The following is a 14,699-nucleotide window of genomic DNA, read 5'->3' as shown; positions in this document are numbered from 1 at the left end:
TTTTTGTGCCAGTACCATACTGTCTTGATTACTGTAGCTTTGTAGTATAGTCTGAAGTCCGGGAGCCTGATTCCTTCAGCTCTGTTTTTCTTTCCCAAGATTGCTTTGGCTACTCGGGATCTTTTGTGTTTCCATACAAATTGTGCAATTTTTTGTTCTAGTTCTGTGAAAAATGCCACTGGTAGTTTGAAAGGGAATGCAGTGAATCTGTGGATTGCTTTGGGTAGTATAATCATTTGCACAATGTTGATTCTTCCAATTCAAGAACATGGTATATCTCTCCATCTGTCTGTATCATCTTTAATTTCTTTCATCAGTGTCTTATAGTTTTCTGCATACAGGTCTTTTGTCTCCTTACATAGGTTTATTCCTAGGTATTTTACTCTTTTTGTTGCAAAGGTAAATGGGAGTGTTTCCTTAATTTCTCTTTCAGATTTTTCATCGTTAGTGTATAGGAATGTAAGAGATTTCTGTGCATTAATTTTGTATCCTGCTACTCTACCAAATTCATTGATTAGCTCTAGTAGTTTTCTGGTAGCATGTTTATGATTCTCTATGTATAGTATTATGTCATCTGCAAACAGTGACAGCTTTACTTTTTTTTTTTTTTTTTTTGGCTACGTTGGGTCTTCATTGCTGCCTGTGGGCTTTCTCTAGTTGCAGCAAGCAGGGGCTACTCTTCGTTGCGGTGCATGGGCTTCTCATTGTGGTGGCTTCTCTTGTTGTGGAGCATGGGCTCTAGGGGCGCGGGCTTCAGTAGTTGTGGCACACGGGATCTAGAGCGCAGGCTCAGTAGCTGTGGCACACGGGCTTAGCTGCTCCACGGCATGTGGGATCTTCCCGGACCAGGGATCGAACCCGTGTCCCCCGCATTTACAGGCGGATTCTTAACCACTGTACCACCAGGGAAGTCCCAGTTTTACTTCTTCTTTTACGAGTCTGAGGTCTTCTGCCAGCGTTCAGTAGGTGTTCTGTAGGAGTTGTTCCATATGTAGATGCATTTTTGATATATTTGTGGGGAGGAAGACGATCTCCACATCTTACTCCTCCACCACCTTGAAGGTCTTACCCACAGCTTTTCTTTGTGCCCAGCCAGTTGATCTGCCCTGGGCAAGATAGGGAAGTTTTCAAAAATTTGTCCTCTTCCTACCTCCAAGAGAATCAGTTTCCTAGAACCTAACACAAGGCCTTGCTTGGAGTGGTATAAACTACGATGGATGACTCTGTAAGGGCTGCTGTAATGTAGACCTGAGTCAAAGGTCTCCACTGGTGGGAATTTCTGGCCTGCAGACAAGATGTTTTTGAACTTTTTTTTTTTTTCTTCTTAATTTAGTATATGGCTGTGTTGGGTCTTCGTTTCTGTGCGAGGGCTTTCTCTAGTTGCGGCAAGTGGGGGCCACCCCTCATCACGGTGCACGGGCCTCTCACTATCGTGGCCTCTCTTATTGCGGAGCACAGGCTCCAGACGCGCAGGCTCAGTAGTTGTGGCTCACGGGCCCAGTTGCTCCACGGCATGTGGGATCTTCCCAGACCAGGGCTCGAACCGGTGTCCCCTGCATTGGCAGGCAGACTCTCAACCACTGCGCCACCAGGGAAGCCCGAGAAGATGTTTTTGGTTCACCCCTTTACGATGGCTCAAACCACTGCTGTAGGAAATTAGCAATGCAGACTGTGGATGTTTGTTACTTTGCCATACCAGGAAGGCCAGGCAGGATGACAGAGGAGAGCTGCAGACTGTGAGAAGGGGCACTGGGGGCAGGGTGTGAGAAGCTTCATGCTGACTCCTAGGGCTTGACCTGGGGAGGCTAGTAAATGGTCGTGTCACCAGGAGAGGGAGACTCCTGGAGGAGGAACAGGGGCAGGGAAACAGGACCTGTTCCATCTCAGACACAGGGCGTTTGAGGAGTGCCTCGTGGACCAGGCAGCCCTCCTTGGGGTTATCACTTCACATTTACTTGTGCGATTAATGGTTCTCTCCCTCATTGGGCTCCCTGAGGACGGGCACTTTGTCTCTTACAGCTCAACACTGCAATTTGTGTGTCTAGCACATTGCCTGGCAGCTGGGATCATGCTCAAGAAATATTAATTTGATGAGTTAATGAACCGTGTTGGTGGCAGGTAAATTCAAATTCAACAATATATTCCATAAACATCTATCGAGCACCTGATATACGCCAAGCACTGCACTAGACTCTTTCATTTCCTCTTAGCCACGATCCTGTGAGGTTATTAATTATCATTCATAACTAATTGCCCTGTGAACTAACCCTGTGAACACAGGGCCTGGCACCAGCCAGTAACTGGGAAACCTGGCACCGACCCACAGCTGCATCTTCCAGGACTCTCTCCATGGCCCACTACCACCCCCGACACCAACACCACAGCCGTGCATCCGCACACTGATCAGATAAACCTGCTGAATTCACACAGTCCACTGTGTGGGTCAGATGGGTGTAGGTGCGGGGCCCATCACTGCTGCTTACTGGTTTCCTGTCACCTCGGGGAACTTACTTTTCCTCCAGGTGCCTCAGCTTCCTCATTCTAAAAACAAGGATGGCAACAGTACCCACCCTCATAGAAAAGTAGCAATTTTAAGTGTGGTAGTTTGTGAAAGTGTGTAACACCCTGCCAGGCACATGATAAGTGCTTGGAACATGGAATTTATCGTCATCATCATCATCCTGAGGCTTGCTCGGCCTTCCTTATCTAACCATATGATCTTGGGAGTCTGTTGAGTTAGGCAAATGCTACACTAGCTCCCTCCATCTCAGCGTCTCCGGGACTGTCCAGGCTTGGAGCTCTCAAGGCCTGGCGTGTAGGTACCTCATGCCCAGGCGCCAGCCCCACAAGCCCTGCCCTGTCTGACCTCTCCGCACGGCAAGCTGTCTTGGGCAAAGCAAGGAGGAGCTCCATGCCTGATTCTGCTCTTCCTGCTGGAGTTCCCTCTCTGCCTAAGGGGGCCGTGACTTATTCCTGGACGGGATTCATAACCGGAACAGTAACTGAAGGATAGGAAAATGCTCACGAGCACCCCAAACCTGCAGCCCCTCCTGCGGCGCGCACCCCCTCGCCTCGCCAGGCACGTAGGAGGGCTGCACGGGGAGCAGGATTACCGGCACCGCTCACCACACAAATGGAAATGTTCCTGAGCAGAGTGTGTGCCAATCAAATATTTATAAATCAAACCACATCCTAAAGGCAGTAGAGGAGTTCACTGGTCCCAAGAACCCTACTCTGCAGCCCTTTAGAAAGGGTAGGCTCCTTCCCTTCAGTGAATCCCTCCTGCCCCTAGTTCTGGGGGCAGTCCGGACTCCCATTCTGCTACCACTCGGCACCTAATGGTGAAGGCACTGTGCTCCCCATCAGCTTGGGCCAAAAGTTAAAACAGCTTTTCAGAGGACCACGGTGGGCAGAGCCGGGCCAGGCTGCCAGGCTGCCAGGCAAGAGGGGCTACTCTTCAGGCAGGAACGCTCTCCCTCGCGGGTGCCATGCCAAAGGCCGCCCTCCCTCTCCTCCCCGCCCGTCCCTTATCTGCTTATACAGAAGGGGTTTTTCCAGGTAAACTTTTTTTTAACTATCACACAGTCCATGGACTATATATCAAAATTTCCCAGGCACCTTTTTCAGACCCTAAAGGAGAAGCAGACACCTTCACACATTCTAAGAAAAGTCTTTTTCGTGTGCGTGTGTGTGTATACATATATGTGCGTGTGTGCCTATTCCAAACCACTGGAACTTTTTTTTTTCCCACAAACTCCATTTTATTTCTACTCCGTCTTTCTCTAATGTTTTACGGCGCCCGGCTTGTGGCTACGTTTTAATTATAAATGCCACTGACATAAAACAACCTCACGGAGTTCTGAATGAGGCTGACCTCATTTTGGGTAAACACGGCAAAGGACGGGAAGTCTCCAACCCAGAATAAACCAGGCACGTAATCTCTCTTGGCTTCTCTTTGGAGAGCAGAGGTGGAAAGCAGGCCTCTTCTAAAGGCCACGGAGGAACGTGCTGCAGAAGTAGAACCTCCGTCCGCAGGCGTTCATCCCGCTGAACGCACCCGCTGTAATCTTATCTGTAAAAATTCCTAGGGCAGGACAGGAAGATACTAGGATGGTGCCCAAGGTTCATGTCTCTTGCCACTGGCAGCCTCCTTACTCCTGTTCCTTCTTTCTGTCCTTGGAAAGTAAGGGATCATGTGTCTTACTGTGAATAAACTACTATTAATAGCAAACGGAAGGGTTTGAGGAGCAGAAGAGAAAGCCAGAGATACCGGCTTATAATTCCTCAGGAAAAAAAGGAAGAACATCTAGTCGGGGACCAGCATATCCACTCAAAGCCCTGGATTCCTCCTTACATAGGTTCCCCTGAGTAAAGACGCATGAAGGCGTCCAAAGGATGAGGGTCCAAAGGATGAAGCAGGAGCAGGGTCTGCAGAGGCGATTTGGTACATTTCAGTTATTTGACATTTACTTTTGCTAAATCAGCTATTCCCAAACCAGCACAGCCTAATGCATTCCTAGAAACGGAGCAGGACTGGATTCCACTGGGGACACTATGGTTACAAATCCACCAGGCAAACGCCTCCAGCCTTCCTGCAGTGCTTTATAAATTTGAATTTCTCTAAGAAACTTGTATCTATCACTAGAACACCTTTTTAAAAATTGCTTTCCATTTCTTCTGCTCAGTCAAAAGTCGCTGTCTGCATTTCAGAGCTAGGGGACACTGAGTTCCCTGAGAGCTAAATGATTTGTCTCGTTTTTCAAGAAGTACTCGCTCCTTCATCCTTGGGATGCTACAGAGCCACTGACCCTCCCACTCATAGAGAGCAAGTCCTAAATTCCCCATATGGGAGGGAAGAGGTGCTCCCCCTCTGTGCGCTGGGTGCTAACCTGGTGGAAGGTGCTGGAAGAAGAAAATGAACAGAGCAGGTGTGGCTTTAGTGGCCCTTCACCAGCTTTCCTGGTTCCCTGTCTGCCCTTAAGAAGACGCACCTTTTGCAGATACCTATGTTCAGGTCTAGATGGTACCTGAGGCCAAGCCTGCACTGGGTCATAGAGCACCACAGGGGTCTGCAGCAGCAAGAAACTGAGTGTCTGCCCACCAACCAAGAACCAGGCTTTACACATCAACTACCCCCCACCCCCTCCACCCCCCAAAAGTACGAAAACAGCAGCAGCCCCACCATCCAAAGTGAACCACTGTTATCACCTGGCTGTTCTTACCTCAGAATTGTGTTTTTAAAGAAATGAAGAGTTAGGATGAAGGGAAAGTTCCTTCCACTCCCCTCCCCAGCCTCAATCCTTCTCATCCTCCCCAGAGCAGCCACTGCTATGCATTTGGTCTGAATCGAGTGCACCTTTTCATCTTTTACTCCCTATCTATTCATGAGCTATGCGCATTGTTCTATGTGTTTTACAAAAATTTCGTCGAGGATTTACCATAAATATTCTTTTGCAATTTGCTTTCTCTCACTGCACATTACTTTCTGCTTTTCTTTGAAAGGGAAAACAGAGAGAGAGAAAAAAAGAGAGTTTTTGTTGTAGTTGCACTTTAGTTTGCTTTTAGCTCAAAAACAAGTGGGGTTTTTGCTACTGTGCTGCTTGATCACTCTGGGTCGTCTGTACCCCTAATTGGGTGTCAGCCCCTGAAGGCAGGGACCTTGCCGGCACTGAGCACAGCGCCCAGCACACGACGGCCAGTGCATGAAAACGTGGTGACTGCGTGGCTTTCCCTGAGCCCCCTGCTTGCTCCAGGAGGCAGGAGCTGCTGCTTCCGCCCAGGCTGCTGGCCAGGCCCTCCCTCTCTTTCTGAGCCCCCCTCTCTCACTCGCTCTGCTTCCCACCCCCCAGCAGCAGCCGCGGGAGGATGTAGGTTTGGAAAACTGGAATGAAGTCACACTAGGGAGTTGGACACCTAGTCAGTTACACGAGCAACGCGCTGGGTGTTACTCCTTCCTGCCAGCTCTGCTTGCAGAAGGATATATGCCTAAGAAACTCAGCCAGAAAGAAATCCAGTGAAAATGAGCTATGAAACTTGGACATCCTGGAGAAATAACATTTACAGAGGAAACTCTTGAGACGAACTCTCACCAGTGCCACAGCCCTGGTGTTGGGGCTCAGGGCCGAGGACTGAGTCGTGTGCCAGGCAGCTCTGCTTCATGTTTACCTCCGTGGGGCGTTTACACAGCCAAGACGGGACTCCTCAGACAGCAAAGTCAACTCTACTTAGCCCCACAGAGAGACAAACGGGCACTATTTAAGGCATAGGACAGAAATGGACTAGAGAATGAAAAGCTTTAAAAAAAAACCTCTTCCTTGGTGATAATGGTGTGTCAGTGTAGGTTCATCAGTTATAACAACCGTATCACTCTGGTGGGGGATGATGATAATGGGGAGGCTATGCCCATGCGGGGGAGAGGGCATATGGTAAATTTCTACACCTGCCCCTTATTTTTGCTGTGAACCCAAAACTGCTCTACAAAATAACGTCCGTTTAAGAAGATTTTCCTGGATTACCCAAAAGGACTTGCCCTTTGGGACTGCTGTTGCACCTATAACGCGTCTGACTAAATACCTACTTATATGGATGGTAGGTGGAAAGAAAGTCCCAGGCAACTAACATCACTCAATTCTACGGCTATGAAATGGGATCCTGGATGGTCATCTGCCATCAGGTACATGTCTGATCTTGAACACAAGGGGGACCAAGGAGGGAAGTGAATATGGCTTGATTTGGACCAATCTCCCTGATAACTGGAGCTCAAGGTATTGTACGAAAGAGAGGAAAAAGTAGGATACCTGAAATAGGTGAGTCTGGGTTCTGGTCATGGTTTTGCCTCTGATTATAAATGTAATGTTTGGTAAAACATGCTCTTACCAAACTTCAGTTTCCTTACCTGTAGGACAGAGCCAGTGCCACCTTCCTCCAGGGATGCTGTGAAGAGTGATGAAGTCACCTAAACACAGTAAAAATGACAATAATCGTACTGGACACTTCCAGGCATCAGATCATTAAACCCCACAATTCCATGAAGCAGATACTATCATTATAGATAAGGAAATAGAGGTAAATACCGTGCCCAATCATCACACAGCTAATACATAGCCAAGCCAAAATCTGAATTCATGCAGTTTGCTTCTGGAGTCCAAACTCTTTTGTTTACTCTTTATACCAAGATAGAAACTAGCATGATGCCTGGCACATTGTAGGTAATCAGTAAACGATTATTCCCTTCCTTTGGTCTCTCTTAAATATACAGGATTATGATGAGAAATTGATACAAAATACATTTGAAAGTTCTCGGAAAACCATAAAGGTCAATGAAAATACAGAGCATTAAAAAAAAAAATTATTGAGATAAAGTCACATACCTTACAATTCACCCATTTAAAGTATGCAGTTCAGTGGTTTCTTTATATTCAGAGATTTGTGCAACCATCTCTATAATCAACTTTCATCACCGCAAAAAGAAACCCTATACCTCTTAACCATAGCTTCCCCTTCTCTCTCCAAGCCCCTCCTCAGCCCCTGGCTACCACTAACCTACTTCTTGTCTCTATGGGTTTGCCTATTCTGGACATTTCTTTTAAATGGAATCATACAATATGTAGTCCTTTGTGAGTGGCTTCTTCACTTAGCATGTTTTCAAGGTTCAGCCATGTTTTTGTGAGTGGCTTCTTCACTTAGCATGTTTTCAAGGTTCAGCCATGTTGCAGCATGCATCGGTACTTTGTTCCTTTTTATGGCCAAATAATACTCTATTGTATACAGCATTGTTATTAAATGTATTTACATGATTCCTAGACTGTTAGAGCTGAAAAAACTCTAGAGACTGAATCCAAACCACTCCCATTTTACTAACACGGAGACTGCAGCCTGAAGGTTAAACAGCCTAGCCAAGGTCACCCTGCTGGTCAGTGGCAGAGCTCAGCCTTGACCCTTACAACTCTCGACTTGGCCCCATCTTACTTCACTCCACAAAGCATTATTGGAAACACAATTCAAAACGCGTAGCTTACTGATGATGGGCCAACAGAATCATCTCTGCAACGATTAGCCTAACATCATTCATTCAGCAAATGCATACTGTCTGTACCCGGAGCACAGGGGACTATGGGAGGCGCTGGAGACTGAAGGAGGAACAGGATAGATAAGATTCCTGCCCTTTCTCCCAAGTGTGCATTCCCCTGGGGAGGTAGAAATTAATGAGTAAAGCCCTAAACGATAAAAATAAGTGCACATCGTACAAAATGCCATGAAGGAAACAAACAGGGACCGAGAAAGACAATGATGCAGGGACTAGGGTGGCAGGGGTCCCGGCTGAAAGGACTTGTCGTGCAGAGTGTGGAGGGGCACTTGGGTGGGGAAGGCCTCTCTGAGGAGGGAGTTTTAGGCTGAGGCCAGAAGGAAAAGGACCATCTTTGTGAATATTAGAGGAGAGGAGATACCAGACAGAGGGCAGATCGTGTGCAAGAGCCTTAGGCAGGAGAGAGCTCAGTGTGTGGAAGGAGTGGAGGGGGTGGAGCAATGACTCAGGGAGCAAGTGGAGTGACCCGAGGCTGGAGAGGGGAGGCCTCTGGTCTGTGCTCTCATGACTACCTCTCAGAGCTAAGCGGAGTTAGGAAGACCGGTGGGAAAGGAGACTGTGGCTTCCGCTTTCCTTCCTGTGGATTAAACAAACGCCACTTGTCAGAGGAGGCCCTGAGTTTCTGTGCCTAAAACTTCCAAGGACAAGAGAACTGCATCTTCAGTAAGGGTGATGTAGCTATGTATCACCCTTAGGATGAATCAGAAGATAAGGAAAACAGAGGGAAATGAGAAAATACAGACATATTAATAAGGAAGTGGTGAAATGATTATGGTACAGCCACATAATGGAACACAATTCAACTGGCAAAAAGAAGGTAACTCCTTCACTATTGAAGTGGAAAGATTTCCAGTCAGTTGTTAAGCGAAAAACACAAGGTATAGAACTGTATGGTATCTCACCATTTGCATAGGAAAAAAAAAAAAAAGGCAGGAGGGATAACATCTCTCTAGAAGGATCTACTCAAAATATGTCTCAGAGGAGTTTACTTGTTTGTCTCTGTCTCCCCAGGAGAACGTGCCCCAGAGGAAGGGCAAGGATCCTGTCTGTCCTGTACCCCCATCAGTTGGGAGTGGCAGGCCGGAAGGAGTGGGAGAAGACATTCACCATCTCCTCTTCTATGTTTCCAAGTCTGAAACATGGGAATATATTTCTGATTCTAAGAAATTAAGTGAAAACAAGGAAAAGCAATAAGGGGTCTAGAGGTGCCAACCGAAGCCCTGTATTCCTTCTAGCGCCCCTTGCGCCTCAAACTTTGACAAAGTCAACCCCTAGAGAGGTCAGCTGACTCCAAGAGAACTACTGGGTGCTCACTGGTCCCCAGTCTAGATTTCACTCCTTATCATAACAATGGCTACGACCAAAGAAATTTTCCAGAAGAATCCAGAATTAATTTCAATTCCCAAATGGGAACCATCAAAGCATCTCTCTCCAGAGTCACTCCGGGGAGGATGAACAAATGAATAATTATCAAGTGGGACTCCAGTGAGGTATCCAGCAGTGAGCAAGGCACCATGGGAGTATCAGTCAGTATAAATGGAAAGAGGGCAACTCAGGGTATCTCAGTCCTCGCCCTCAACTTCAGTGTTTCTCAACCTCAGCACTACTGACTTTTTGAGCTGAATAATTCCTTGATGTGAAGGGCTTGCCTGGGCGCTGTAGGATGTTTATTTAGCACCATCCCTGGCTTCTACTCACTAGATGCCAGTAGTACCATGCCACCCCAGCTGGGAAAACCAAAAAAGTGTCCAGACATGGCTAACTATCCCCTCTAGAACAAAATCATCCCCAGGTAAGAAGCACCATTCCCATCCCAGGTGGCTGCTTCATTCTCCCTTTCAAACGCCAGGGTTTCCCCTCTGCCTGTATCCCAGTGGGGTTGCCACAGAGGTTGGGGGTTGACTGAACTTCATTGTGGGTGAGTTCCCTGAGTTTCTTATGTGCCAAGCAATCTAACTTCCTGGGAACCTCTTCTACCTAGGAAAATAACACTATCAGATTTTGAAAAATAACGATCTGTCCACGAGAAGCTCCCATACCAGGAAGGCCCGGGCCATAAAAAGGTACCCCTGCCAAAGCAGGTTGATAACTGAAGCTGAACACCCTCAGGCTGGCCGGCTGCCGACTCTATGATACCCCCAAGATCACTGGGATGATGGAGCCCGGGAAGTGAATGCCGTTTCCTCCTGTGACCATGCCCTGTAAAGTGCATGTGGGGTCACGTTGTAACGAACAAGGCAGATGGGTGGGTGAGCCCGCCATCATCTCTCCTTCCCTCGAGAACATGATTCCCAACGGACAGCTTTCTTTGGAGGGCAAAGAAAAAGGAACTGTATTTCTATGTTTTGATTAATTTGAGGCTCATCCTTGAGGGTTCTGTGAGATGAATGAGCACAATTTTCCGTGGCTAACTGTCTTGGCCGCCAGGCCCTATCGGCAAAAGCTTAGTGTTTATTTACTTTTGCTCGTGTTATTTTTATTTCAGTTCAGCTGCAGCTCAGTGCGGAAAGCGTGGGGGAGGTGTATATAAAGAGTACGGAGACTGGCCAGTACTTGGCCATGGACACCGACGGGCTTTTGTACGGCTCAGTAAGTATGAGGCTGACATGCTTCCAGACTCGGCCAAGGTTTGAGGTTTCCAGAAATCTTGTTACATGGAGTGATGCAAACTATAAAGCATCAATTAGTCTCTGTTTGTTATTTTTTCCAGCAGGATTCCCACCCTCCACCCTGCCTTATTTTAGGCACAAACATAAAAGCGTTTCTTGCGGGATTCTCTCAAAATACTCCAACGTATTATCACATAGACAAAGAGAAAAAACATTGATTGAAGTTTTAGTAACTCATCCAGTCACTCGCTCCAGAATACCCAATCCCACTTCATTATTCATTCCAAAAATGTTTCTTGAGCATCTACCATGGGCTATATAGGTGTGTCTCTTAAGGCTTTTTACAAAAATTGCAGAGCCCAGACTCTAGCAGTTGATATTTCATGCATAAAACTTTGAAAATAGCCCTTTTATTCTGGAAGGGTCACCTAAAAGGATAAAAAGTTTGATAACTTAATTCAACAAACATTGAGCAAACGCCTCCTGTTGTCCAAGTACAGTTGGGTACTAAGCGGGTGCAAAGATGAATAAGCCACATCCTTGCCCTGGAGAAGCAAAGTCCAAGAGTTTATTCAGTAGCTAAAATCCTGCCCCATTTCTCCCCTAGTTAATGCTTTATATATGTTTGACTCGGTACATATTGATCTTTGTGAGAAAAGAAGAGAATAGGGGCAATCTGATTTTGTCCCTATTGGTATCTCTGATAAACGATTTGAATGGAAAGAGAGCTGAAGCCAATGACTGCAGGTTTTGAAATTATTTCTGGATTTCAATGGTCCTTTCTCTGTAGCCTAACAACTGAACATTAAGGCTTCACCAAACCCCCTTCTTCCCTTTTATGAAGATGTCTACCAAAAGGCAGCCAGTAGGTGGGATTTTAGTTTGGGGCTCCCTTTAACTTACATCAAATTGCCAAGTGGCAATGGGCACAGGAAACCCTCTCTTGAAGCTGTAATCTCAGCCAGGGTTTGGGATGTGAACACAAGTTTATTTTTTTTCATGCTGCCCACTAGGGCTCAGGAGATGAGACCATCAGAGGAACAGGTAGTTCCTGTAGGCTGTTTGCTGAAATATGGATTGATTTGGACAACTTGAAAGGGTTTGGAGCTAAGCAGTGACTGGTACATAGAGAGTAGACTTTTTTTTTCAGGCGGGCCTTCCAATCAGCAGTAAAATCAACAGGCCAATCAATCATTCAGTCTCAGACTCATAAATGAATCTCATGCTTCTGCCACTTTGGCACGTTACTCACCTACTCTGAACCTTGTGTGAAACGAGGACAGTAATGGATAGTAATTACCGCATACTAACATACTTAAGAAGAGTCAGAGAGACAACGCACAGAACCCGTCCACTGGTGTAGCAATGGCAGCTAGAAGGCAGTCGGTTTACAAATCCTTTACCCTCATTATTTCTTGCATTATATGTTACAATTTTATTGCTTTTCCTCCTTTAAATCAATTCTGATGTTTATTATAACCTTCTCTTACTTGTAAAAAAATTTTATAAAGACTCCCCTAAATCCAGACACGTCTAGGCTCCAGACACCCCCTTCTCCCACCATAGTCCTGGACGTCACTGATTCACCTGAAATATTCGTAGGGTGATCTTAATATATTATGCCTAAGAATTTTTATATCCCCCATTGATAAAGATAAGTTCTAAAATATCTCAGGGCTCTGCCTCATGCTCTTAACCAGTTTGAGGTATTCATCCATCCTGATACAAATTCGTGTGTGTGGAAAGGACATATTTATTAAAAAAAAATAAGTTTGAAAGGCTCTAAAACATTAATATATTTATCTTTGGAAGTGGTAAATGGCTGATTTTATAATACATGAATGCCTTTCTGTATTTTCCAAATTTTTTACAGTTCGTATCTGTCACCTAAGTAATTGGGAAAAAGCATGCTAAATATAAAAAAGAAATTAATTAAAACAATAGGCATGAATCAACTGTTAATCCCCAGGCCCGTGGCATTGCACGAAGTGCACAGTAAACACTGACAAATCCTGGATGAGGCACAGATAGTGCATCTCCAATTTGGCCTGCTGACTCAGCCTGTGACTCAGCCATTCTGTGTGTCAACTGCTCTAGTGTAATAGACACATCAGGTGGGGGACGTGGCCGCCCCGAGCTTCGTCACAGAACACAGGCCTGACGCCCACTGAGCGGTGTCATGGGGTGAGTCCTCCCTGCAGGAGAGTGGGCAACCCACCCAGGTCCAAAACTGCCTACCTCCTCCCACCCTTGACAACGTGCATCGAACAATAATGTCTGGATGAGTTCCTCTAGAGGCAACGGAGTCACCTAATTAAATGTTACATCTATGTCCCATCTTGTTCCAAAATGATCTGAAGTGTCTCACCCAGTTGTCACTGCACTAGACTACAGATGAAAAAGGGGCAGAATACTTCCTGTTACGTAGTTCCTTACTAATCAAAGGTAACTTTTTTGAATACTTTACATGAACTCAAGAATCAGATTACATTCATCACCTAGCTGGTGTGCACCTATTATTTGCAAAATTCTTTGTCTTGGGGGGAGACACAAGGCTGACAAGATTCCATCTCTTCCCTCAGTAGGACTGACAGTCTAACAGACAAACATGCCACAAATAGAGAATAAACAATAGGACTGGAAATCACCAGAAAGGGACTCACCAACCACTATGGGTGAAGACGTAATATAGAGATCACATGACTTGGAATTGGAGCAAAGTCCATACACAGCATATGTATTTTAATACTCCTGTTTTATATCCAAATATAATAAATGTATTCTAAAATCTTGACAAACAGAAAGGGAAAAGAACTGGGATTCCTCCCACTCTAACAGATGAATTTTAGTAAAAAAGTAACTGTTGGTAGATATTTCCAATGTAATTGCACTATTTAATATGTTTTAACTATCTATCCAACTTAATAAATATACAGTTGCATTGGATCCCACTGTATGGATGTACCACTATCCACTTAACCAATCACCTTTCCATGGGTATTTACGTTGTTTCCAATATGTCACCATTATAGCCAATACTTCAAAGAACATCCTTGAAAATACCACTATCTCATAAGGGTCAGTTCCTAGAAGTGAAATCCCTGAGTCAAGGGTAATGCATATTTTAAATTTTGATATATATTGCCAAAGTCCCCTCACAAAGTTTCCACCAACTTATCTCACCAACAGTGTCTGACAGTGACTATTTCCCGCACTCTCCCCAATATTAAGACTTGTAAATCCTTTTGCTCTTTGCAGATATTATAGCCAACATATGTTAAATCATTTTTGAATTTGCATCTTCTTGCTAGTGAGATCAAATATGTTTTCATAGGTTTATCACCCATTTTTAAAACAGCAGACATAGTATGCCATTTTGATAATACCCTAAGTTTCTATCGATATGGCCCTATCTATGTCTCTCTGTGTGCTCATACATAAAGAGGTACAGAAGGATGTTCATCAACTGTTAACAGGTGCTTATATCTGGGTGGGTGCGCTTTGGGGTGATTTTTTCTTTTTTCTTTCTTTTTTTAAAGTAAAGTTGTGATTTTTTTTTTTTTACAAGTACCATTCTTTTGATAAGTAGCCAAAAAAAAAAAAAAAAAGCTATTCTCACTGAAAAGAAAATCCTTTAAGTTCCAGGACATGTTTTATGCTTAGGACACATTTTATGCAAGCATTTATGTTCATACAACAACACTAAAGTAAAACCCTGATACTGTTGGTGAAAATCACCAGGGTGTAAAGTGTAATTGGTAGGTTTTCATTTATTCTTCAAGACCAAACTTAAGAATGCCCCACTGCATCACAGTCTGGTTCTAGACATTTTGGACGCTTCTCATGGTCAAACCTAGGTACCAGGCCTCCGCAGAGACAAGAGACCAAGCTCTGCCCTTAAGGTACTTAAAGTCATTCAGGATTTCCCAAGTGGGAGACTCTAGGGTCCTGAGCAGAGCAGATGTGAGGGGAGCTTACATAATAGCAGATGTACCTTGAAGGCT

General features: G+C 45.2%; 1 protein-coding gene and 1 long non-coding RNA gene across 3 annotated transcripts in view; one reads left to right on the top strand and one right to left on the bottom strand.

Annotated features, from left to right (window-relative positions):
* LOC132362601 (uncharacterized) overlaps positions 1-14,699 on the bottom strand; it is a 354,028-nt gene that overhangs the window by 136,171 nt on the left and 203,158 nt on the right. Inside the window, exon 4 of the long non-coding RNA XR_009502404.1 lies at positions 6,896-6,955. This is a non-coding gene — a long non-coding RNA (uncharacterized LOC132362601). The remainder of the gene's footprint in view (positions 1-6,895; positions 6,956-14,699) is intronic.
* Positions 1-14,699, top strand: part of FGF1 (fibroblast growth factor 1) — a 103,256-nt gene that overhangs the window by 85,022 nt on the left and 3,535 nt on the right. For both annotated transcript variants that reach the window (XM_059917367.1, XM_059917366.1), the window contains exon 4: positions 10,572-10,675. In XM_059917367.1, the coding sequence (XP_059773350.1) occupies positions 10,572-10,675 (104 nt within the window). The remainder of the gene's footprint in view (positions 1-10,571; positions 10,676-14,699) is intronic.

This window comes from Balaenoptera ricei, chromosome 3, assembly GCF_028023285.1.
Source record: "Balaenoptera ricei isolate mBalRic1 chromosome 3, mBalRic1.hap2, whole genome shotgun sequence".
In the NCBI taxonomy this organism is placed as follows: Eukaryota; Metazoa; Chordata; class Mammalia; order Artiodactyla; family Balaenopteridae; genus Balaenoptera; species Balaenoptera ricei.
This window is presented reverse-complemented; position numbering and strand designations above follow the sequence as displayed.